The 24,272-nt window shown below is 36.4% G+C and overlaps 1 protein-coding gene across 6 annotated transcripts in view; it reads left to right on the plus strand.

Moving 5' to 3' along the window:
• The window catches only part of USP25 (ubiquitin specific peptidase 25), a 151,232-nt gene that overhangs the window by 35,758 nt on the left and 91,202 nt on the right, over window positions 1–24,272 (plus strand). For all 6 annotated transcript variants that reach the window (XM_058731764.1, XM_058731765.1, XM_058731763.1 and 3 more), the window contains 2 exons: window positions 7,101–7,224; window positions 17,393–17,555. In XM_058731764.1, the coding sequence (XP_058587747.1) occupies window positions 7,101–7,224; window positions 17,393–17,555 (287 nt within the window). The remainder of the gene's footprint in view (window positions 1–7,100; window positions 7,225–17,392; window positions 17,556–24,272) is intronic.

Below are 24,272 nucleotides of genomic sequence, written 5' to 3' on the forward strand. Positions count from 1 at the left end.
CTAATACTGAATGTTGTTGTTGTTGTTTTTTCCCCACAATCCAAGTTGCAAAACAATGAAGTTTATGACAAAATTCAGGAATGGCTGCTGTACTCTTCACTTTTGTTACCAGTACTGCCATTATAATGTCAGCAGCTATTATTAAAAATAGAACAAGACCATTTTGAGCTGAGCTATTCAATACAGTTGCCTGTAGTCACATGTGGGAACTTAAATTTAAAATATAAATTAAAATTAAATAATACTAAAATTTAGGTCCTCTGTTGGACTAGACACATTTTCTTTTTTTTTTTTTTTTTTTTTAATTTTTTTTTTTTTAAAGTTTATTTATTTTTGAGACAGAGAGAGACAGAGCATGAACAGGGGAGGGGCAGAGAGAGAGGGAGACACAGAATCCGAAACAGGCTCCAGGCTCTGAGCTGTCAGCACAGAGCCCGACGCGGGGCTCAAACTCACGGACCGTGAGATCATGACCTGAGCCGAAGTCGGACGCTTAACCGACTGAGCCACCCAGGCGCCCCTAGACACATTTTCAATGCTCAGTAGTAGTCACATGTGCCTAGTGGCTACCATATTGGACAGTACAGATTAATAGTACATTTCCATCATCACAGAAAGTTCTATTGGACCTCGCTGTTTGAGAGAGTCTGAATTCAGCAGTGAGAAGATTGGAAAAGTAGGAACATCTTTGGAGCTGAGTGAGAGCAGAGGAGAATGGGAGAATGCCGTGGGAAACATTTGTCCCCTTGAGCTGTGTTACACTGTGTATGTCTTCTTGCTTTTAAGTACTGTTCTAACATGATACTTGATTATGCTGTTGGTCCTAGAACTTACTAGAAAAAATTTTAGGTGGATGAAGCATATGTTCTTAAGTCTTCTAATTAGTCACTGTGAAGATGACTCACTCAGTTTTGTCTCTATTCCATAGTCAAGATTTGGCTTTTATTTGTTTAATAAATATTTATTGATTCCCTCATCTGTGTCAGGTACTTTTTTAGGCCTTTAGAAAACAGAGTCTCAGTTTACATAGGGGAAAGACAGTAAACAATAAATAAATAATGTCAGGCAGTAGTAAATTCATGAAAAACAGTAGAGCAGGGTGAAGGGATGGAGGGTGACAAGGATGTGGTTGTAGGTCAGGCATGAGTTGTGCCAAACAAGGGGTCAGTTGGGGAGTATCTGTTGGATGAGTTCTCATTTACGAAGACACCCGAGTGAAGTTAGGGAGTAAACCTTGTGAATGTCTGAGGCAGGTACATCCCAGGCTAGGTAGGAGTATATTGGGCTCAAGAGCTGAATGGTGAGGATCCATGGTGAAGCAGAGTGAATGATGGGGAGCATGGTAGTGCCCTTACTTCCAGTCTGCTGACCATCCCTTTGATCATACTTGCCTGTCCCTCCTAAGGCATCCCCATCCTTCTGGTGGCCTAGTGATGTTTAGTTTTAGTTTTACAAGCTCTTTGTAATCTCCCCAAACAGTTCTTGGTACTCATCACTCCCTTGCCTAGTGGTGAAGGATTTCCCTTAAGTTTAACCTTATGTAGGTAAAGAAAACAGTGGAAGAGCTTTTTTCCTCCTAAATTCAAAATCTTTACATGTATTGTAATTCAACTATATTATGGGCTAAATTGGCTTTTGTAAACTAACTTGGAAGCCTCATGTCATTTAATATACTATTTTCACGGGAAAATGAATTCTGAGTTATAAATAATTCATATATTTGAAAGTCTAATTCATTGTTATGTTGATGACTGCCTGTATTTTGGAATAAACAGAGAAATGTTTTGGAGTTGGTACTTAAGTTTTACTCAAATGGTAATTCTTTGGAGAGTGAAAGATTTATTAGGGTAAGTGTTATGTTTTGGTATATATATTTCTGACTGTATAGAAAAAATGTTTTGATTTGGGCAGACTTGAAAATATTGGAGGTTAATGTTTATAGGCTTTTGTAACCTGTGATTTTCTATAGTGTTACTCAGCTAACGGTAACACATTTGTGCCCTGAGCTGTGTTCACACCTAGTACTAGAGGGAGGGTTGGTTGAAACATTTTGGTGTTTTACTGAGATCCTCCCTTGGCACAGTTATAAAAATATTCGTAATACTCTGATATTTGCTTGGATTTTTACAAAGGCTAAATTTTTATAATTGAAATTATAAATTGTTTCATTTAGAACTTGTTTATAGCTATGCTTATTCTCTGTTCCATTTTGAGTATAAGCATATAAGAAACTCATAGGGTGCTAGGCTTCATTGTGAAATTAATAGTTCATTACACGTTTCTTGTTTTAGGAGAAATTGTTCTCCTAACTCCAGAAAAAGAAACTCATGTTTAAGCATTCTATTGAAATAACATTTAATTTGCTAATATCTAGTCTTAAAATCATGTGTATTTGGTGTAAGAGTAGGTTGTAATAGTCTTTGAGGATTGCCCTATTGTTCTAAAATATCCTATGGGAATAAGCGTTATGCAGTAATGGGAACATCATGGAGAAAATTATTGTAATTGTAGTAAAACTACAAATAATGAGTAAACCTCCTCCATTGCTTAAAGGAAAAAGCCCCAGCTTTTCAGCTAAGGACCAATAATAGTCTCTGATCAACCTATCTTTTTAGCATTGAAGACTACTGTTGCTTGTTTATTCCTCTCCTTACACTCTGACACCAGATGTGTGCATTTTTCCCACCTCTGACAGATTCTCCAACACCAACTGGGTATCCTACAATTCAACTCAATTCTGAAACTGTCTACCTGGAGTTAGCATCGGGTTCCATAAGTTAAGAGCTCTCAGTCCCACAACACTGTCCCCACTTTACATGCCAGTCACAAGTTCTACATTCTACATAGTCCACACTTCTGTCTGACTTGGCTACTGATTGGGGGTTCTCATAATCTCCTCCTTGATTTTGATAATTTGCAATAATGGCTCACAGAACTCAGGGAAACACTATATGGACTGGTTTATTGTATAAGGATATGATGAAGGATACAGATGAACAAGCCAGATGAAGAGGTATATAGAGTAGGATCTGGAAGGGATCCAAGAGCTGGAGCTCCTGTCTCATGGAGTTGGGGTGTACCACTGTCCCAGCAGGTGAATATGTTCACCAGTTCGGAAGCACTCTGAACCCTGTACTTTAAGGATTTTTATGGAGGTTTCATCAGGTAGGCATGGTTGATTACTAACTTAATCTCTAGTCCTTCTTTCCTCCCCAGGGAAAAAAGTTCCTCTCAAAGTTCCAAGCTTCTCATCATGGCTTGGTTTTTCTGGTGACCAGCATTCATCCTGAAGCCATACAGGAGCTGGTGAGCATCGGTTCATCCTGAGCTATACAGGAGTCCCCCAGGAGTCATCTCATTAGAACAAAAGATGTTCCTGTCACCCAGAAAATTCCAAGTGATTTAGGAACTCTGTCAGGAAATGGGTCAAAAACCAAATATAGAAACTAAAGATGCTCCTAGCATCTTTGTCACTCACCTTGCTCTTTGAATGGATTGTTTACCGATGCATGATTTTATAACACCACAGAAAAGATTTCCTTCCAAACGTTGGAAGAATGTCTGCTTTATGAAACAAATAAAAATTGTTAGTATCACTTGATTTCACCAGAAAAGACTTTAAGTGTTGGGAAGATGTGTGCATAGTGATAGAAACAAGTTTTCAGAGGTACCATTTTTGCTTGAAAATTCCACATTAATCATTGGCAGCACATATTCTCATTTGTTCTCCCTCAGGTGACAGGATCACTTTGTTTATTCTAGAGAGAATATCTGCCAAATTTTGAAGTCTGAGTAATCATAGTTTGTTAGTTGTTTTTTTCAAGTAAAAATAGTGCTCTGTGAAAAAAATATCTGCCAGTTCAGCTGGCTTGCAACTCAAGCATTATACTAACATGTTTTGCACATGCGCAAGCGGGGAAGGAGCAGAGAGAGAGAGGGAGAGAGAGAATCCCAAATAGGCTCTGTGCTGTGAGCGCAGAGCTGATGAGGGGCTCAGACTCACAAACGGAACCATGAGATCATGACCTGAGCCGAAATCACAGATCGGATGCCTAATCAACTGAGCCACCCAGGCGCCCCACACAAGTGTTTTTTCTGGAGCAAAAGCTTACTTTGGAAGCAGCAGAAGTACTATGCATACTTTGTATTTTGTCACATAGGGTTAAAAGAATATGTAAATCAGTGTTTGAGATTTAGTAAAATATTTTCCTTTATATCAAGGATCTAAGAGAAACAGGCTTTTTTTTTTTTTTTTTTTGAATAGTGAGTATACTTAGTTGTGACAGTGAATTGCTCAAAGAACTTGGTGCTACTGCCTCAATTTCTGCAGATGCAGCCATTTTATCCATCATTGTTTTGCATCATTAGTGCAAATATCACAGGAGAAAAGGCAGATAACATGTTGGTATTTTTAGGAGAATGATTTTTACCTATGGGACCCTTTTCTCTTAGGTCATGGGGGAATCCTGAAGGCTTTATTGACCACACTTGGAAATTTGCTACTATGGAGGAAAGATTTAATAGTTAGAAGACATAAATTTAAAACCTGTCCTCCATTCTTTATTCTTATGATGGTATACTTCGTTTCTCACAACTGCAGTTATCTTTGAAATAGGTTTAAAACATCTTGACTTGTTTTTTACTTTTGTGTTTCTTGGGTTACAGTTCAATTATAAAAAGCTCTAATTATAAGTTGTTACTATTTCTAAATGAGTTTTTGTTCTAGCCAGTTTGCTTTACTTGTCAGACATGAAACAGTAAATACTCCAGATAGTTTTAAAGAAGAAATTTAATACAGGGGATTAGGTTCTTACAAAAAAACAAAACAAAACAAAACACTGGAAGTACTAGAGGTGGGATCTCCAGCTCAGCCTTAGGAAATGATTCCCAGGTTCTTGCAGGACTGGCCACCCAGGGAAGCAGCTCCCTCTGCCACAATCAGGAAGATAGTGAATCAGGAGGCCGCCTCTGGGACTACTGAGTTCAAGAACTTACTTCTGCAGCTGCAGCCCAGAGAACAACAAGCAGGCAGGGTTAGGTAACTGCCACTGAGCTGTGCCTGAACATTGGAATGCAGTCTAGTTGCCACTTCTCTATCTCTTGACATCCCGAATCTGGAAATTGGACACTGGAATGCTATGTGGAACAACACGTATCTGTTCAGTCATGCTGGAGAAAATAGCCAAAAGCAGCAGGATAATGGCTTTCCCCTCGCTCCTTCCTTCTCAGTCTCTTGTTAGTGCATCTGACTGATGCAACCTAAATTCTATTCAGAACCATAGCTACAAGTGAATTGGGAAAATAGATTTGTTTAATCTTCCTAGTTTTTGTAGCTGAAGAAAGCACAGTAGGAGGATGAGAGACTGGAGTCTGAGGGCTAAGTAATCATATCTCCCATACCGGTTTTTCTGCTTCTTTGTGATTTTCATTTTTTTTGTTTTTTTTTGTTTTTTTACTTCCATTGTTCTCTCTTTACTCACTTGCGTTCTAGTCATTTAATAACCACGGTAGTTCTCATTTTTGGGGGCCCATTCGTGCCTCTCTAGTCCTAGCTTCTTCAACAATTTTTAAGCTGGACTGGATAGCTACACCCAGGGTGACATCCGTCTGCAACTGTTGTCTAGATGGACTTGGGTCTTGTAAGCAAGACTTAGGAAACTTTCGCTTGCTGGTATATGTAGGCATGCTCCATCATTTCAGTTACCTTGCTATATTCTGTTCTACATTTTACCTGACTGAATTTTTTTGTATCCTACTTATTACATTTTCATGAGGTTTCATTGTACTCTCTTAACGACATTTAAAAAACACCTTCCATAGCCAACAAATATTTCTAATATTCTTGTAAGCTGTTGTTGAGAGAAAAAAAGTGTCGATAACAGTAGAAGTAGACTTTTGAAACTATCAATATACATTATTTCTTTCTCAGTAAGTATGGCATATTCTTTTTGAGTAACTTATAACCCTACAGTCAATTGGTAAAATACAGGCACCTTATTTTCCCATCCCCAACCCCTTTTCGTGTTTCCACTCTTGCAAAATTCTTTTCTAAGAGTTACAAAGAAACAAATTAATTTTTAATGTGTCTCAATATAAAACATTCAAAATACCTGTAACCATAAGCCCAACCTCACAAAGATAAGGTAAAACAGCTATAGCTTTTTCTCTTTCTTACTGTATTGTTGTGCAGTCCCCTACTTAGCAATGCATTATGGTTCTTATGATAATGCAGGTATTATTGCCATCTTTTGAGTGAAGGAAACTGACCAATGTAGAAAATTGGATTAAAAAGTGTTTTTTTCTGAAGGTAGTAATAGCTGTAGCCATTATTCTTTGGAAGAAGAATACTTACAGCATCAAGACTGTTTTCTTTCTTGCAAAAGAAAATAGTATCATTTATTTGTATATTTCTTGCTTTTTGTGAAATGAAATTTTTTTTTTAAATGAAAAGGACTGCATGTTCATTCATTAATTCGGATGGTAGCAAAGTGTTTAAAATAGAAAGTGAAAGGCCCTGATACTTCTAATCCCATAACCCTCAAAATTAATTACTGTTAACAGTTTAGTGCATTCTTCTAGTCTTTAAAAAAATGTATATATAAACATATATTTATGGTCAGTTAGTTTCTGAAACATAATTTTTGAGATCTCCTTTATTATCATACTTTGATAGATAATGTGTAGGTGGTAGTATGTATGAATTGTAATGAGTATATGATTGAATTAACTTCAGAAAGCATAAATACAACTTCAATTATGTTGATTTCAATTTTTGTTGGGAAAGAACCAATTTTTTTTTTAGCATTCTTCTGCTTATTAGCTTTTAATCAGAGGCTTCCCAGTAAATACTGAGATTCCTCTGCAATGAAAATTATTTATGCTCTTATTGCTTTAGGTATATTTTCTAGGGAAGAACGTTGAGTTTTAAAACATAACCAATTTAAAATGTGTTTGCATTCTCTTCAGAGAGGCTCTTATGGAGAATTAAGTTGGTGCTGACTTTGGTTTGAAAGGATATATTGGGTATAAAATCCCCATGATAAGAATTACCTTCATTTTGTTTGACTTTTAATTTTGAGAAAGATAGTTTTGCTTTTCAGATGTGATTGATCTCACTGGAGATGATAAAGATGATCTTCAGAGAGCAATTGCCTTGAGTTTGGCGGAATCAAACAGGGCATTCAGGGAGACTGGAATAACTGATGAGGAGCAAGCCATTAGCAGGTAAAAACATAATTTGTATAAAGTAGATATAAGTACTATTTATAATAGAAATAATAATTGGCTTTAATTAATTTCAAGAGGCACAAAGATATACTTTGTTATTTTAAATAAATCATTAATAATCTTCAGTACTGTTGTTATATTTTCTGTAACCAAAATTTTCATATTCTAGTTCAATTGTATTTGGAGCTTAGATTTTTAGGATTTTGGAGTGGCATTATGAGGCGTTAAAATTTAGATGTATGTTTTCATATTGTTTTGATTGTTTTCTTACCCTAATCTCTTTTGGATATATTGTCCAATTCAGTTTATAGTCATTTATAGCAGGGGTTAGCAACCTTTTTCTGTAAAGGGCCAATAGCAAATGTTTTAGGCTTTATTGGCCATATGGTTTCTGTCACAATTACTCAACTCTAGTATTATAGTGCCAAAGCAGGCATAGATAATATATAATTTAATGAGTGTGACTATGGTCCAATAAATCTTGATTTTAAAAACAGGCTGCCGACTGGATATAGCCCATGGGCCTTAATTCTCCATTTTCTGATCTATAATATGATAGTATGTTTATAGGTTTGTTTGTTTGTTTTTCTTTTAAAGAAATAGGCAAGATTCCAAGATGTGTGATAGAATGAATCTTTTGATTTAATAATGAAAACTTTTTTAGTTTGAAACATTTTGATTCATCAGTGGATCAAATAAAAATAAATTTGATTTTTTTCATGAAACAATGTTGATTTAAAAAAATCTTTATAATCTTCTAAACAACTTTGTGGAGGTAATGGTAACTCTTTTATTGAAGAGGAAATTGTTCTTTTAGGAGGTTAAATGATTTTCCAAAGGCACACAACTAAGGTAAATCTGACGACGCCAGTGTTCTTTACCCTCTAACGCAGTTGTTTGGTAGCAGAATGTACTAGCTTTCTCAGATAATTTCCCTTGGCACAATATCAATAATGCATTTCTTTGTAGGTAATCTGAGATTACTGTATGGTAGGAGATGCCTCAAAATGCTATGTTTAGCAAAGGCACATAATTTTTCTTAGTAATACTTCTTAATGTCTTTAAATGTTACTTTGTAAGACATTAAGATGGAAAGACTTAAATTAAGATTTATTGTCTTTTTCAGTTGGGGCTAATTTCAGTTAATGCCAGTAATTTTAAATGAAAAACCAAAAATTCATACATTATCTTTAGACATTTTAATTAGGCTTTTTTGTGTGTGAAGGATTTAGAGAAATTGTAAAATTAGTTTTTGCCTCACAAAAAGGATCAGAATGAAATAATTGTCTTGAATAATTATAAAACTTGGCAGGACTTAAACTTTGAGGAGAAATATTTTAAACATGAAATAGGCGAGTTGGATTTCATATTTAAGGGCAATGATCTTTTAAGTGTAAAAGATTGTAAGATAGAATATATATTATAATGCAAATCTTGTTTGTAAAAGTATATGTATATTGTAGAAGCGAATTTACACGAGTATACAACAGAAAAAAGTCTGGAAGCTTATATACCAAATAGTGTCACTAGTTTTTATATCATCTGTTTTCTAATTGAAACAGCATGTACCAGTTAGTTAATAAATAAAAATAACTTGAAAGTTAAGGATTAAAACTTATTCCTAATCTGTTACTTAATGTATATGTTATGTATTGCTCTAGATACTCATTTTTGTCCAAATGGGAACCTATATCTCTTAAGATAATGTTCTTTTTTATTCTTGGTCTTTTAAATTCTAATATACTCTTAAAATAGTGAATACTTTATAAATATTTTTATTGTACATAACATTACCGACATTTGGTGTGGTGTAATATACCATGAAATTTTACATAAAATTATATTCTGTAGAAGTAAAAAATCATATTAATTTAGTTGCAAAATGTAAGTCTTTTCTGGTATGTGTAGATTTTATAATTTACAGCTAACAAAAATATGTCAAGTGTAAAATGTGCAGTTAATAAGCACATATGTAAATCATACTGTGTCAGACAGGGGCACCTGGGTGACTCAGTCGGTTAAGCCTCCGACTTTGACTCAGGTTTTGATCTCATGGTTCATAGGTTTGGGCCCCGCATCTGGCTCTGTGCTGACAGCTCAGAGCCCGGAGCCTGCTTCAGATTCTGTGTCTCCCTGTCTCTCTGCCCTTCCCCTACTCGTACTCTGTCTCCCTCTCTTTCTTTCAAAAATAAACACTAAAAAAAGAAAAAAAAATCAAAAGGGAATAAGAGAATTGTAGCTAAATATATGGCAAAGAGATATTTATATTTGTTCCTATGGGTTTTATGAAGGTTTAGACTTCTAAATTCAAAAGAGAAAATGATTTTTAAGAAACAGTTTATATATCATGCATCAAAGTAAATTTAACTATTTGCTCATTACTTATGCTCAGATAGCAAAGTTTTACCCAACAGAATCATTTGACTATGATTATATTTCAGCAGACGTACTTTAATATGAGTTCATACATTTGGAATACTACATTATAATTATATGAGTTACAACATATCTTTTTATATCTCACAATCCTCTGTGTAGGCACTCACAAATTTCATGGTAAATTTCTTAAGTGGAACATTTAAAAAAAAGTTGTTTTTTTTTTTACATTTATTTATTTTTGAGAGAGAGAGACAGACACAGGATCCTAAGCAGGCTCTGCAGTGTAAGCAAAAGAGAAAGAGAGAAAGCAAATTCTAGGGAGTATGCTACTAAGCTTGCCACACTTAGAAAAACAAACCCACAAACAAAACCCAGGTGCTCGGGGCATCTGGGTGGCTCAATTGGTTAAGTGTCTGACTTCGGCTCAGGTCACGATCTTGTGGTTCATGGGTTCAAGCCCTGAATTGGGCTGTGTGCTGACAGCCTGAAGCCTTCTTCGGATTCTCTCTCTCTCTCTCTCTCTCTCTCTCTCTCTCTCTCTCTCCCCCCCCCTCTCTCCCTCTCCCTCCCCCTCTCTCCCTCTCCCTCTCCCTGTCTCCCTCTCCTTCTCCCTCTCTCCCTCTCCCTGCTCACTCTCTTTCTCTCTCTGTCTCTCTCTCAAAAATAAATAAACATTAAACAAATTAAAAAAAAAGAAAAAGTTGGATGCTCAGCCAACTGAGCCACCCAGGTACCCTGGGGAATTTAGTTTTGGATGGTGTTGTTTTTGTGTTGTTTCTAGGTTCTGGCAGAATCAAAAGTATATTGTCTCTCTAGGAGGGTGTCTTTATCCTTGGCCTCAGAGAACCCCTTCGGTAGCTTTTGAAGCTCTGTAAGAACCCACCCTGAAAATTACCACACACACTTGGAAAAAAGAAAAAAATACCGTGAGAATCAGCAAGAGCAATAGGCAGTACACATGTATTTAGATATTGTGATTGATAGAGTTATGCTTTAGCTTTTACAGGATATAAGAAATCCTTGAAAATATGACGTAGTACATTTGAAAAAGAATGGAAAATATCTTCTGGAAATGAAAATTAGAATTACCAAAGTAAGACCAGAAAAGAAAACAGAATATAGGTTTAATAGGTTAGAAATAGCTAAAGAACGGGGGAGGAGGCACGGGAGTCACTATCACAGGGTCACGGGATTGAAATCTGCATCGGGCTTTAGACCAAGCATGGAGCCTGCTTGGAATTCTCTCTGCCCCTCTCCCCACTTGCACATGCATGCGTGCTGGCTCTCTCTCTAAAACAAAATAAAAACAAAAAACAAAACAAAAAAGAAGTAGCTAAAGAACATTAGTCTGGAGGGTGAATAGGAGAAGAAATTCTCCAATTTGTAACAGATAGCTAAAAAAAAAAGAAAAATACGGAGATAGGTTAAAAGACATGGAAAATAAAGTGAGTAGGTCTAACATACTTTAATTGGTGTTACAGAAGGAGAGGAGAGAGTGGCTCAAAGGCCGTATTTAAAGAGATAATAATTTATAATTTTTCAGAAGTGGAAAAAATAACCTATAATTTCGCAAAGCCCAACAAATCCTAGTTGGGAAAATTAAAAGAAACCCACACCAGAGTCACGATAATGATACTCCAGAACATTTAGGACTGAGAAAATCTTTAAAATATTCACAGAGAAAAAAGGAATCATCCTAAAAATAGTGACAGTGAAGGTGACAAATGACACAGTTGACACAGTAATAAGACACATGGAAATCATGAAATGATTTTCAGTGAATGAAAAGAACTGCCAGGATTCTTTGCTCAGTGAAACAGTGAGGGGTAGTCTCACCAGGGCACTTTTCCTTGTGTTTCAGGCTCCGAGGGCAGTTCTGGAAGACTGAGTGTGGGGTGGTTATACTGCCTCCACTGCTACAAAATCAGTATGTCCCATTCCGGTAGTTGTAATTTTACCTCTTTTTGCAGTAATTTTCTACTTGAACCTGACCTTTCATCTAGAAGGGTAAGTGCAAGAGGAAAAAGAAATTTTTACAAAATTTATAGGGGCTCATTGTGGCTCCCACATAGGCCTCCATGGGCCATTGTAGAGAAACTGATTGAGCCGTGTGTTCAACTGACTATTGACTACTTTTATACTCCAAGACCACTCAGTCCAACAAGGAAGTCCAGGGGTCTGAGCTGGAGTTAAGTTTGGGAGCCACCTGGGGTAGGGGGTTTACCAACCAGAATGGCCTGCCGTTGCCCTTAGGGAAAGAAAAAAGCATCATGTCCAGAAGCAGTTAGGGTGGGATTCTGAATTTTTATTACATTTCTTTATTTTTGAGAGGCAGAGAGAGACAGAGCATGAGTGGGGGAGGGGCAGAGAGAGAGGGAGACACAGAATCCAAAGCAGGCTCCAGGCTCCAGGCTCCAAGCTGTCAGCCCAGAGCCCGATGCTGGGGTTGAACCCACGAACCGTGAGATCATGACCTGAGCCGAAGTCGGACACTCAACCGACTGAGTCACTCAGGCACCCCGGATTCTGAATTTTTAAAATAGTTCTCTTTTTTTTTTTATTAAAAAAATGTTTTTAATGTTTGTCTTTGAGAGAGAGACACACAGAATGCAAGCAGGAGAGGGGCAGAGAGAGGAGGAGACACAGAATCTGAAGCAGGTTCCAGGCTCTGAGCTGTCAGCACAGAGCCCGACGTGGGGCTCAAACTCATGCAACAGTGAGATCATGACCTGAGCCAAAGTCAGTCACTTAACCAACTGAGCCACCCAGGCACCCCTAAAATAGATCTCTCAACTCCTACCCTTTTTATTTAGGAAGCTGTGTGAGAGGAAACTGCATTAAGAAGATGTGTAGGTGAGGCAGTCAATTATAAATCTTTTTAGTTTTGTGAAAATAATAGTAAGGCTCAACAATACCAGATACCTGTGGATCATAGAAGACCCATGGAATGCTTTAATTTCTATTTAATTACTATTCATTTTTTGAGTCATTTCTGACATTGTCAGAGTACAAGTGGTCTGGAAAAATTGAAAATATGAAACAGATTAGTTTCAAGGAATGCAGAACTGTGGCCAGAATTGACTGATTAGATGGGAACAGCAACACTGTAACTTGAAACAGTGTCAATAGTGAGGTACCACTGCTAGTCCCAAGAAGGGCAGAGGCCAGTAAGTGGGGAGAGCTGAGTGGCCAAAGGTTCTTTGTAGTCAGTCTTCCAGAATTGACAGGCAGGAATCCCCCATACAGTGTGTCCTACCTCACCACAAGAGAAACAGATCAACTTTTGGAAGAGTCACATGTCTGACAGGCAGGCAGTGGTAGCCTCTGTGTCGGAAACATAGAATCTCTTAATTTGTATTCAACATACGATTATTGACATGTTGCCTTGTTGGCTGTAATGATAGATTGCAGCAGTGGCGGCCGTCTGGTTAGTGCACACTTGCCAAGTCATCCCCTTAGAGAACAGGCCCCACTGTTCCTCCATCACAGTGGCTAAGATGAAACAGCAGGACTATACCAAATATTGGTAAGCACGTGGAGTACCTGGAACTGTCACATATTGTTGGTAGGGGTGTATAACGGAATTACCACTTTGGAAAATCTGGAAAACTGGGTACTTATAATGAATTTCAACATATACTATACTACTACTTAGTGTTTCCATTCCTAGGTATAGACCCTTGAGAAAGGAGTCCATTAGTTTTGATAATAACTAAAAACCGCAAACAATTAAAACTTGATGCAAAAAAGTGACTGCTGTATGATTTCATTTCTGTGATGTTTAAGGACAGGCAAAACTAATTTACAGTGATAGAAGTCAGAATGGTGATTTCCTGGGAATCACTCTTGGCTATAAAAAGGGTATGAGAGAATTTACTAGAACGATGGATACTTTCTGTATTTTTATCTGGGTGGTAGTTAAATAGGTGTATAGATATGTAAAAAGTTTCACTGAGCTGTACATTTAAGATTTGTGTATCTTATATGCAAATTATCCCTCTACAAAGTACTCTTTCCAAGAAAAGCATGCTTTGAGCTATGTTGATTGATAATCAATATGCAAAAATTATATTTCTATGTACAAAAAGAATGATAGGGAGAAATTTTAAAAAGCTACCATTTATAACATAAAACTGTCAAAGACAAGAATAAATTTAATGAATGTGCAAGAACTTCCAAGAAAATTAGCAAATATCATTGAGACACATTAATGAATATGTAAATAATTGGAAACATATTGTATTTCACAAATTGGAGGACTGAATGTTGTAAAAATGGTCAGTTTTCCTTAAACTGATTTATGGATATAGTATGATCCTAATCATAATACCATTTTTTTCAAAAAAGGAAAATTACAAAATTATTCCTCTCTTCCTTCTTTCCTCCCCCTCCCTCCCTTCTTTCTTTCCTCCTTCAGTCCTCTGTCTCCTCCCTTCCCCTCCCTTCCCCTTCCCTTCCCCTTCCCTTCTCCTTCCCTTCTCCTTCCCTTCTCCTTCCCTTCTCCTTCCCTTCTCCTTCCCTTCTCCCTCCCTTCCCTCTTTCCTTTTCATTTTCTTTTTTGTTGGTCTATACAGCCTAAATGATATGTATGTTTTTCAGTGAGTGTGATGTTTCCCTAAATGTACTCAGATGATCTAAAGTGGGATGTTTTCAACATTACTGCTATGATGCAATTTAAATAATTTAAATATAATTAACACTACAAACATAATAAAACTAGCAAAAACCCAAAAACCAAAATCAGTACAATAAAAATTTAATGGGAAGGTGAACATTTATCATAAGTAAGTGCTTTAAATATTCCATGTAGAGTGTAGAAGGAAAAGAGCAAAACATTTTATCATCTTTGTGTATTGCTGCATGGTCATGACCAGTGTTGGGAAGATAAGAAAGCAGGTGATGGGTAGTGGGAATTGGTTTTTGATTTGTGGCTTTTGGGGTTGCATCTCTCAGCATGCTGTATTTTGCTCTAAGCTATTTCTAAGCTCTCTGAGATTTACAGTGTTGTTTTTTGTTTGTTTTTGTTTTTTTGTTTTTTCTCTCTACTGGCAGACTTAATATCTGGATTTGTAGCTATTGCATACTTTATACTTCAGAGCATGGATAGTATCAGTGGCTTTACTTTGGTGAGGTCAGGGAAGGAACTCTTATTTATGTAGGACCTGGCTTTATAGAAAGTTTATATTCATTTTGCCAATACTAGACTATAAAAAGGGATGTGGTCTTGGGAATAGAGTAATATTTGGGCTAGAGATTGGGCTTTTGCCAGAAAAATAGAGAAGCAGCAGCCACATCTAATATCTTAATCCTTTCACTGTAAACATTTGTTTAGCCCTTAGTATTTATCATATGTGCTCTAGGAATGAAACAAATCTGTTTTTACCCTCCAGATGCTGATGCGAGAGACTGGCTGAGTAATAAATATTTTTGGTGCAGTGTGATAAATGTATTAATAGCTTTTTAGGAGTCGGGAAGAGGTGGGGGGAAAACTTAGTGAAGTGTGTTGTAAGTCCCTGGTGATACAAAACTGAATGTGTTATAAACTGTAAATCAAGGTCACAGAGTCATGGCATTCTTCCATCCACCATCTTTTAGTATGATAGTTCTACCATGTGGTGTGGTTAAGGAATGTTACAATAAACCTAGTTCTTTAAAACCCATATTTTTTGTTATAATGAATGAAGAGATCTACATATGACTGAGTTGAGTCTTCTTCTTTCCTGTTTGTGGTATTTGCAGCTTTCCCCAGAACTCATTGCTTGTTTTAGTTCATTCATCTCTAATTACCAAGGCTGAAATAAATTTCCTTTATTTATACTCCTAAATATGCATATGCGTTACAAAAAGAACAAAATTGTCAAAGGAAAGCACTCTCATTTGTAAAAGTCAATAAAAAATTAAATATACCTTATATACAGCAGTCTTTTGTGTTATAGTTCCTTTTTGTATACTTACATTAAATAATTGCCTTGTACAAAATCAGTTCTAATATATTATTATTATATTATATTGAACTGTACGACTTGAACAGTAGGGAGTCTTTCAAGTTGGCTTTTTTACTTTTTATTTCCCCCTTACGTTCTTGAAAACTTCATTAACAATGGGCTATTCTAGACAAATTCTTACTTTCTTCTGCCCCAACTCACCTAAGTATTTCCAAGGATTCTGGTACCTTTTACTGGTAAATAGTTGATAAGAAAAAGCTTCCCATGGGCTGTGGTTGCATGTGAGAGCTGGTTTTTGGGCACAGTACTGTTACTAATACTGGATCACTTTTAAAAGTTACAGAGGTATTGCAAACTGTTTGTTTTTACTTTTATTTTATTTTTTTATTTATCTTGAGAGAGGGTGCACATGTGTGCAAATGGGGGATGGGCAGAGAAAGAGGGAGAGAGAGAATCCCAATCAGGCTCTGTGCTGACAGCGCAGAATTCGACGTGGGGGTCTATTCCGTGAACCGTCAGATTATGACCTGAGCCTAAATCAAGAGTCAGACACTTAATCAACTGAGCCATTCAGGCACCCCTGAGGTGTTCATTTATAAGTGTTTTGAGTTTGATCTTTGCATTTCAACCTATCATGTTGTTACCTGCTATTTTTTAGGATGTGGTTTCATTGATTCCCAAACGGAGACTTTATCCTGTATTCACATAACTTAAGTGATGATGTTATCCTGTATTCACATAACTTAAGCGATGATAAGTTGAGTCCTATTATATTTTATCTAATGTCATGTTGAAAATAATACTGTTAGAGATAAAAGTATAATTTACTTTTCCCCCATAATTAAGGAATATAGCTATATGAATTTGACATTAATCTTAGAGGGCAAAATCTTTAAAATAAAGATGGTGTAGCATGAGTGAGATTTTCACAAGTAGCCAAAATGTTGGAAAAACTTACTCTTGATAAAGTCTTTTTAATTAACACAAAATGGGTTAAGACGCTTTGAATATTACTTATGTTTATTAAGAGTAGTGACACGTTTTGAACAGGCAAAATGCTTTGTTAGTTATATTGGGAATTAAGGTTTTCCTGCATGTTGTTACTTGGTTACGAGCAAGAAAAACGTGATTAAGCAAAGTAGCCTTATTCTTGCCATGTTTAGATGTATGTAAGATATTATATAGATAAGCTTATTTTTAAGAGGTAAATCTTTTATTATTCTGATATGTATGTAGGTAAGCTTTTGGGTGAAAAAATAAACACATAACTATTCTCTTTATTTAGCTGTCATAAGTCATAGAACCCTAGAACTGAAAGAACTCTAGAATTTACCTTAGCTTTTTTTTCCCTTTTAATAGAAAAGGAAAATTAATGGTCAGAGGAGTAAAAGTTCAGTTTGTTTAGGAATGTTTTCTTGGTGATTTAAAGCAGTTATTATTAAAAACTAGTCTTTATGTTATTTTATAAATATTTACTAGAGTGATTTCTTAGAAAACTTAATATAGGTGCTATATTCCTGGTACTAAACCTCAAATCTGTTGAACCATAATTTAACATAATATATTTTCTGTTTTATAACACTGTCTTTTGCATTTGAAATTTCCTTTTTCTTAGGAAAAAAGGCTGCGTGTCTCTTGATATGTTTGCCACTACTGTGTGCTTACAGAAAACTAACTTCTACTTGAGTAAAGTTTGTGTTTAACATTAATTCCCCAGATACGTTATCCCTAGCTTACGTAATTAAAATCCTCAGTTTGTGGTATGTTATTTCCTAGGTTACAGCACTAAATTAATAGTGTATTTTTTTTTTTTTTTTATCATTTTCGTTCCATCGTTTAAGAGTTCTTGAAGCCAGCATAGCAGAAAATAAAGCCTGTTTAAAGAGGACGCCTACAGAAGTTTGGAGGGATTCTCGAAACCCTTACGATAGAAAAAGGCAGGACAAAGCTCCTGTTGGACTAAAGAATGTTGGCAATACTTGCTGGTTTAGTGCTGTTATTCAGGTAAGGATCTTCATGCAGATCTTACTTGGTGGGCATGATGGCAATGGAAAGTGGGTTGGGGTGTGTGTCTTTTAAATTGTGTACTTTAAACATAAATGTAAGCAAGGTTTTAATATGTCCTTCTGTCCAATGAGCTAGTTGTGGATTGTTAATACTCCTCTCTCTTCTCTTGTCCTCACCCCAGTATGAAGCTTTAATAGTAGAGTAGTACTTAACCCTTTCACTTATTTGGAAATAATCTCCTTCCTCCCTTCTGTTAGGAGTTATTGTCAGAGTAGAAAGAGTAAAAAATATTTTGTATGTATTACTCTGCAAATCTTGAGAAGGATATAACCGAGATAGGAAAGCAGAACTGTTATTTTTTGTTGTTGTTAACCAAATTAAATTATTGTACATGATGGAAGATGTTATTCATAGAATTATACTCATTTTAATTACTTATATTCTTTTTTTTTTTTTTCCAACATTTTTTATTTATTTTTGGGACAGAGAGAGACAGATCATGAACGGGGGAGGGGCAGAGAGAGAGGGAGACGCAGAATCGGAAACAGGCTCCAGGCTCCGAGCCATCAGCCCAGAGCCTGACGCGGGGCTCGAACTCACAGACCGCGAGATCGTGACCTGGCTGAAGTCGGACGCTTAACCGACTGCGCCACCCAGGCGCCCCATTAATTACTTATATTCTTAATATAAGGTGACAATTTGAGGAGGGTATAGATTGACATAATTTTCTAAGCATATGATGTGTAAAGAATAAATATTGATAAATCAAGAGTAATGAATTTTTTTTTAACTTGAAAGGCCCTTAATGAAATGTTTCTTGAAACCCTTATTCTAAAATGAAAAATATTTGTATGCATAGTTATGCATCCTCTTCTCAATTTGGACTAATTTTCTCTTTCTTTTTTTAAAATTTTTTTTTTCTTTTTTTCAACGTTTTTTATTTATTTTTGGGACAGAGAGAGACATAGCATGAACGGGGGAGGGGCAGAGAGAGAGGGAGACACAGAACCGGAAACAGGCTCCAGGCTCCGAGCCATCAGCCCAGAGCCTGACGCGGGGCTCGAACTCACGGACCGCGAGATCGTGACCTGGCTGAAGTCGGACGCTTAACCGACTGCGCCACCCAGGCGCCCCCTAATTTTCTCTTTCTTTCTTTCTTTCTTTCTTTCTTTCTTTCTTTCTTTTCTTTTCTTTTCTTTTCTTTTCTTTTCTTTTCTTTTCTTTCTTTCTTTTTCACTTTTCTTTTATGAGATACTATTGTCATAATTCTTTACTATTCTCAGGTAGACATTGGTAATGTTATCCATCAGATTAGAAAACATGAAATTAAATGATCTCCTTAAAACAATCTATGGGGGCGCCTGGGTGGCTCAGTCAGTTAAGCGTCTGACCTCGGCTCAGGTCATGATCTCACAGTTGGTGAGTTCGAGCCCTGCATCAGGCTCCGTGCTCACAGCTTGGAGCCTGGAGACTGCTTCGGATTCTTTGTCTCCCTCTCTCTCTGCTCCTCCCCTGCTTGCACTCTGTCTCTGTCTCTCTCAAAAATAAGTAAACATTAAAAAATTAAAAAAAAAAATAAAATAAAAAAATAAAACAATCTATGAATAATAACATGCTCAATTTTTATGACCCTTTAGGAAAATCTTTTGTTTTCCTAATACAGTTGAATAATAGCTTATTATTTTGTATTCCTGAGGAGTACTGTTTAAATCATTATGTATGCCATTTCTTCTTATATTCAAAATATCTCTTCATTCTGTAGCTTCCCAAATCTGTAAGTACGATGGTATAAACTTTTGTGTGATATTAAAGCAACTAACTGGTTATTTAGTTCATTTTCTATAAAATTGTTAATTGTCTTCTGTAATTTTAACGTTTTTTCTACTTCAGTGTTATAATTTCCAACTGTCACTCCCTTTTTTGTTTGGCACATAATATCGTACAATTTGATTCCCTTTGGTTTTCTAGATTTATGTCTCTAAATTCTGTAGTGTATACTAGTTTTAAGTAATATACTGTGTTATTTGTTTTTTAGGCTATTAAAATGTTAATGAATACCTGAATTAACATAAATCTTTAGTAATACCTTTGTTCCTGTCTTTGATTATACATTAATTATTCATGTACCTGACAATAATATCTACAATTTTATTAGAATCTTTATGTCTTGCTTTACTTTACTTTGCACTGTTAGTAAGAGTTTTTACATTTTATTGTTCAATATAAGTTTTATAATTTAGACCTTATTTTAAAAATATGAAGCACAGTTTGAAGGCTGTGATGTGAGTCTTCAATTATGCTTTGCTGCCTGTATTTGGACAAGTAGGTGCTATCTCTGCACTTTAATGGCCAGCTAATGAGGCTCATTGGTTAATGAGGCCTCTTTTAGAAAAACTGTTAGAAGAAAATACTTGCAAATGATCAATATTTCTTAGTTAGAATAGGTGCTTTGTATTTCTATACACCGTATTGTAAGAAAGGCCTGTTTGAAATGATGACTAAATTCATACTAATAGAAATGGGGATAACCACTTTTTGTTTTCATGGGATAAACTTCTTTCAGTATCTTGGTTCAAATTTTTTTTTTTAATTTTCTTTTATATTTGTTTATTTTAGAGAGAGAGAGAGAGAGAGAGAGAGTGTGAGCATGCAAGAGTGGGGAAAGGGCAGAGAGAGAGACACACACAAAATCCAAAGCAGGCTCTAGGCTCTGAGCTGTCAGTACAGAGCTTGACACAGGGCTCGAACTCATGAACCACCAGATCATGACCTGAGTCAAAGTGGGACGCTTAACTGACTGAACTACTCAGGCACTCCCAGAATTTTATTTTATTTATTTATTATTATTATTTTTTAATGTTTATTTATTTTTGAGAAAGACAGAGTTTAAGTGGGGGGAGGGGCAGAGACAGAGAGAGAGACAGAGAGAGAGACACAGAATCTGAAGCAGGCTCCAGACTCTGAGCCATCAGCACAGAGCCCTATGTGGGGCTCGAACTCACTAACCACAAGATCATGACCTGAGCCGAAGTCGGACACTTAATTGACTGAGACATCCAGGTGCCCCCAGAATTTTATTTTATTTTATTATTATTATTATTATTTTTATTATTTTTATTTTTAACGTTTATTTTTGAGACACAGAGCATGAGTGGGGGAGGGGCAGAGAGGGAGACACAGAATCCAAAACAGGCTCCAGGCTCTGAGCTGTCAGCACAGAGCCCATTTGGGGCTCAAACCCACAAGCTGTGAGGTCATGACCTGAGCCAAAGGCAGACACTCAACCGACTAAGCCACCCAGGCACCCCGAGAATTTTATTTTAAAGTGAAGAAATTAAGCAGAGTGTTTTTTTGTGCAGGCATCTGTTCTTCAATCATTGTGGAAATTAAAATTTTGATTCTTCAAACATTAGATTTGAAGTTATATAGTAGTTCTTGTATATTAAATTGATTGCACATGGAAGAATAGTATCCTTAAATATTTTATGTTATTAAGTTTATTCATTTTTGAGAGAGAGGGAGAGAGAAAGAGGGAAAACGAATGAACGAAAAAAAGCAGGGGAGGGGCAGAGAGAGAGGGAGACAGAGAATCTGAGGCAAGCTCTGAGCTGTCAGCACAAAGCCAGATGTGGGGCTTGAACTCAACGATCTGTGTGATCCTGACCTGAGCTGAAGTCGGATGGTAAACTGACGGAACCACCCAGGCACCCCTTAGTTCAAATTTGAAACTGTTGTCCATCTATTTCTACTCTAAGTGGTGTTTGCTAATCTTAGCTTTTGTTTGACTTTTCAAATTTTTGGTGTTTTTTGGTGGGGAAGAGAATGGACTGCAAAAATTGCTTGTCCTATTTAAAATTTGAAATAATTTCACGAATTTTTAAATTTTTCCTTGGATTAGTGGCTGTGTAACTGGTAATGTAGCCTTACCACACTCCTAACATAGGCTAGTATAGGGTTCTTGGGATTATTGTTATTATTATATTATTTTTTGCAAAATCTAGACACATTGCAGAAATGACCTCTAGCCTTGAAAAGTTTGGGTTATAATGAAGTATTAAGATTATTGGCTTTTGGGTGTGTGGATACACATTACACTTCAGGTTTTGGGAAATTGTGGGTAGGAAGAAAAACTTGTCAAAAGACCACTTCAAGGTTTTTTTTTTGTTTTTTGTTTTTTGTTTTTTGTTTTTGCTGTAATTTTAAAGCCTATTCTATTTAAAAAAAATTTTTTTAATGTTTATTTTTTAGAGAGATAGAGTGTGAGTGGGAGAGGGGCAGAGAGAAAGGGAGACTCAGAATCCTAAGCAGGCTCCAGGCTCTGAGTTGTCAGCACAGAGCTCGATGTGGGGCTCGAACTCAAAAACCGTGAGGTCATGACTTGAGCCGAAGTTGGATGCTCAACTGATTGAGCCACCCAGGCGCCCAAGTCTATTCTATTTTTAAGTAGCTTTTCATTTTCATCTCTAGTAATTAAAATCTTTTATCTTTTTTCATTTTGTGACATTACTTTTTAATTCTATGGATATCATCTGAGGTGTAAAAATTTATCATCATAAATGGAATTTTTCACCTATGAAGGGAAGTCGGGCAGGAAATCTCTTGTTAGTGCTGGAAGTTTCTTATTTTTTTTTTCCAAAGTGAATTGAAACTCGTTCAAACTATGACATAAATGCACTGTAAAGTTTCACTTACAGGGTTTTCTCAGGGGTGGAATTTACTTAGTTGGCAGGACTAGTGTGAAACAACTGGGACTTCTTTTCTTTGTAAATATATCTGCCAATTATAGACATTTACTTAGATTATAAACCTCTAACTGCAGAATAGGTAGCGGGGATAGACTACAGAGGGTACATCTTTGTTTTACTTGTTCCTTTAGATACTGGCACCAATATTTTGGGAGAAAAGGGAAACAGTATCAGAAAGGGACCATAAGCAAGGAGAAGATGGTACAGAGGATGGCTTAAATCTTTTGGATGCTAGCAATATTAGCCTGACCGTCCTAGATTGGGCATTAACTCGTTATCTAGTCGAGTATTTTTATCTTGGAAGTTATATGTAAAAGGACTAATTGGTGCTCTTTTTCTCCACTAGGGTATCAGTGAAATGAGGTACTCATTTAGAGGTATATATATTCTCTCTTGCTAGTTTGGGGTATAATTCATGGATTCTCATGATGGCCCTTGGTGCCTTTCCCATTTGGATGCCTCTGAGATGCTCAGAAGTAAGATGCTCATACATCTGTTTGCCTTGTACAGCCCCAGTTCACTTCTACTGTAGATCCATTGGTGCTTATTAATAAGTCTTATAACTCTATTTCACACTCAAAAGGGTTGTTAGTTGGAAGATAAAGGATATGGTCACCTTCCTCATAAATCGTGTAATTCCACAAGTATCCTGAGGGCAGAGCACAGATTTTCTAGGTTATTGTTTTATACCAGTATATAGTATAGTGTCTAACACATTGGAGGAATCCTTTAGGTAATTATTGAATGGGTGACTGAAAGAACCAAAAACGAGCATATATTATATATGGTGGAATTGAAAACTTAAGATGCTTCTCTCACCCAAATGATCGGGATCGAAAAGATGCTATAAGTTTTCAAAACATGTTAGGACATCATTTAACATGTTTATTCGCATTATTTTCTCTTAACTCTTTAATTTTCATCAAAGAACAGAAGTACCTGGTTCAAAGAGAAAATACAAAATTCCACAGCAATAAAAGGCTTATAGTGAAAAACAACAGTAATCTACCCCAAACCTCCCTACCTTATAGTGATGAGTCTTAAAAGTAACTACAACCAGTTCTAGATTTTTTTCTTGTCATTTTTCTAAATGACATGCCTTCCTGCTGAGATAGATGAGGAATTAGCTGTCCATTTCATGTACCTAGAATTGCCTTTCTTTTCATTCTCAACATAGTTATATCATAAGTTTAAATAGTCAGTAGTCAGTGTTTACATTTTCTATGATTTTGTAAACATTATAATGGTTTACTAGGAGTATCCCTTTGTAATTTTTTTGTTTTCCTGGAGTAGTCAGTTTCCCATTTTTTTCTTTCCATTTTTTATTTACTTATTCTTAAAATTTCCTCTAACATCACTGTTATGGTTCTGAATGCAGAAACATATTAACTCTATCTCCCTCTTTCTTGCTTGCTTTCTTTGTTTCATTTTTTTTTTAATTAAAAAAAATTTTTTAACATTTCTCCATTTTTTTTTTTTTTTTTTTTTTTTAGAGTAGGAGAGACAGAGTGTGAGTGGGGGAGGAGCAGAGAGAGAGGGCGACACAGTATCTGAAGCAGGCTCCAGGCTCTGAGCTATCAGCACAGAGCCCAATGCGGGGCTCAAACTCAGAAATTGTGAGATCATGACCTGAGCTGAAGTCGGCTGCTTCGACTGAGCCGCCTAGGCACCCCTGTTCGTTCGTTCGTTCGTTCGTTCGTTCCTTCCTTCCTTCCTTCTTTCCTTCCTTCCTTCCTTCCTTCCAAATTTGGTTCCCTTTACCACAGATTTCTCTGTCTCAGGTTCAAGCTGGATTCCGATTCTTTGTGTTTTAAGCATGATTGCTGGCTTTCTAAAAGGAAGCCTAGAGAAAGGTGATTGTGTGAAGGTTGATTGGGGATCACTTTGCAGGGTTTTTTACTTACTCCTCCTATTTGTAGCCCTGAGTCTCATTGCCTCACACACACAGACACTATGATTTTTCTGAAAC

Source organism: Neofelis nebulosa, chromosome 5 (genome assembly GCF_028018385.1).
Source record: "Neofelis nebulosa isolate mNeoNeb1 chromosome 5, mNeoNeb1.pri, whole genome shotgun sequence".
NCBI lineage: Eukaryota > Metazoa > Chordata > Mammalia > Carnivora > Felidae > Neofelis > Neofelis nebulosa.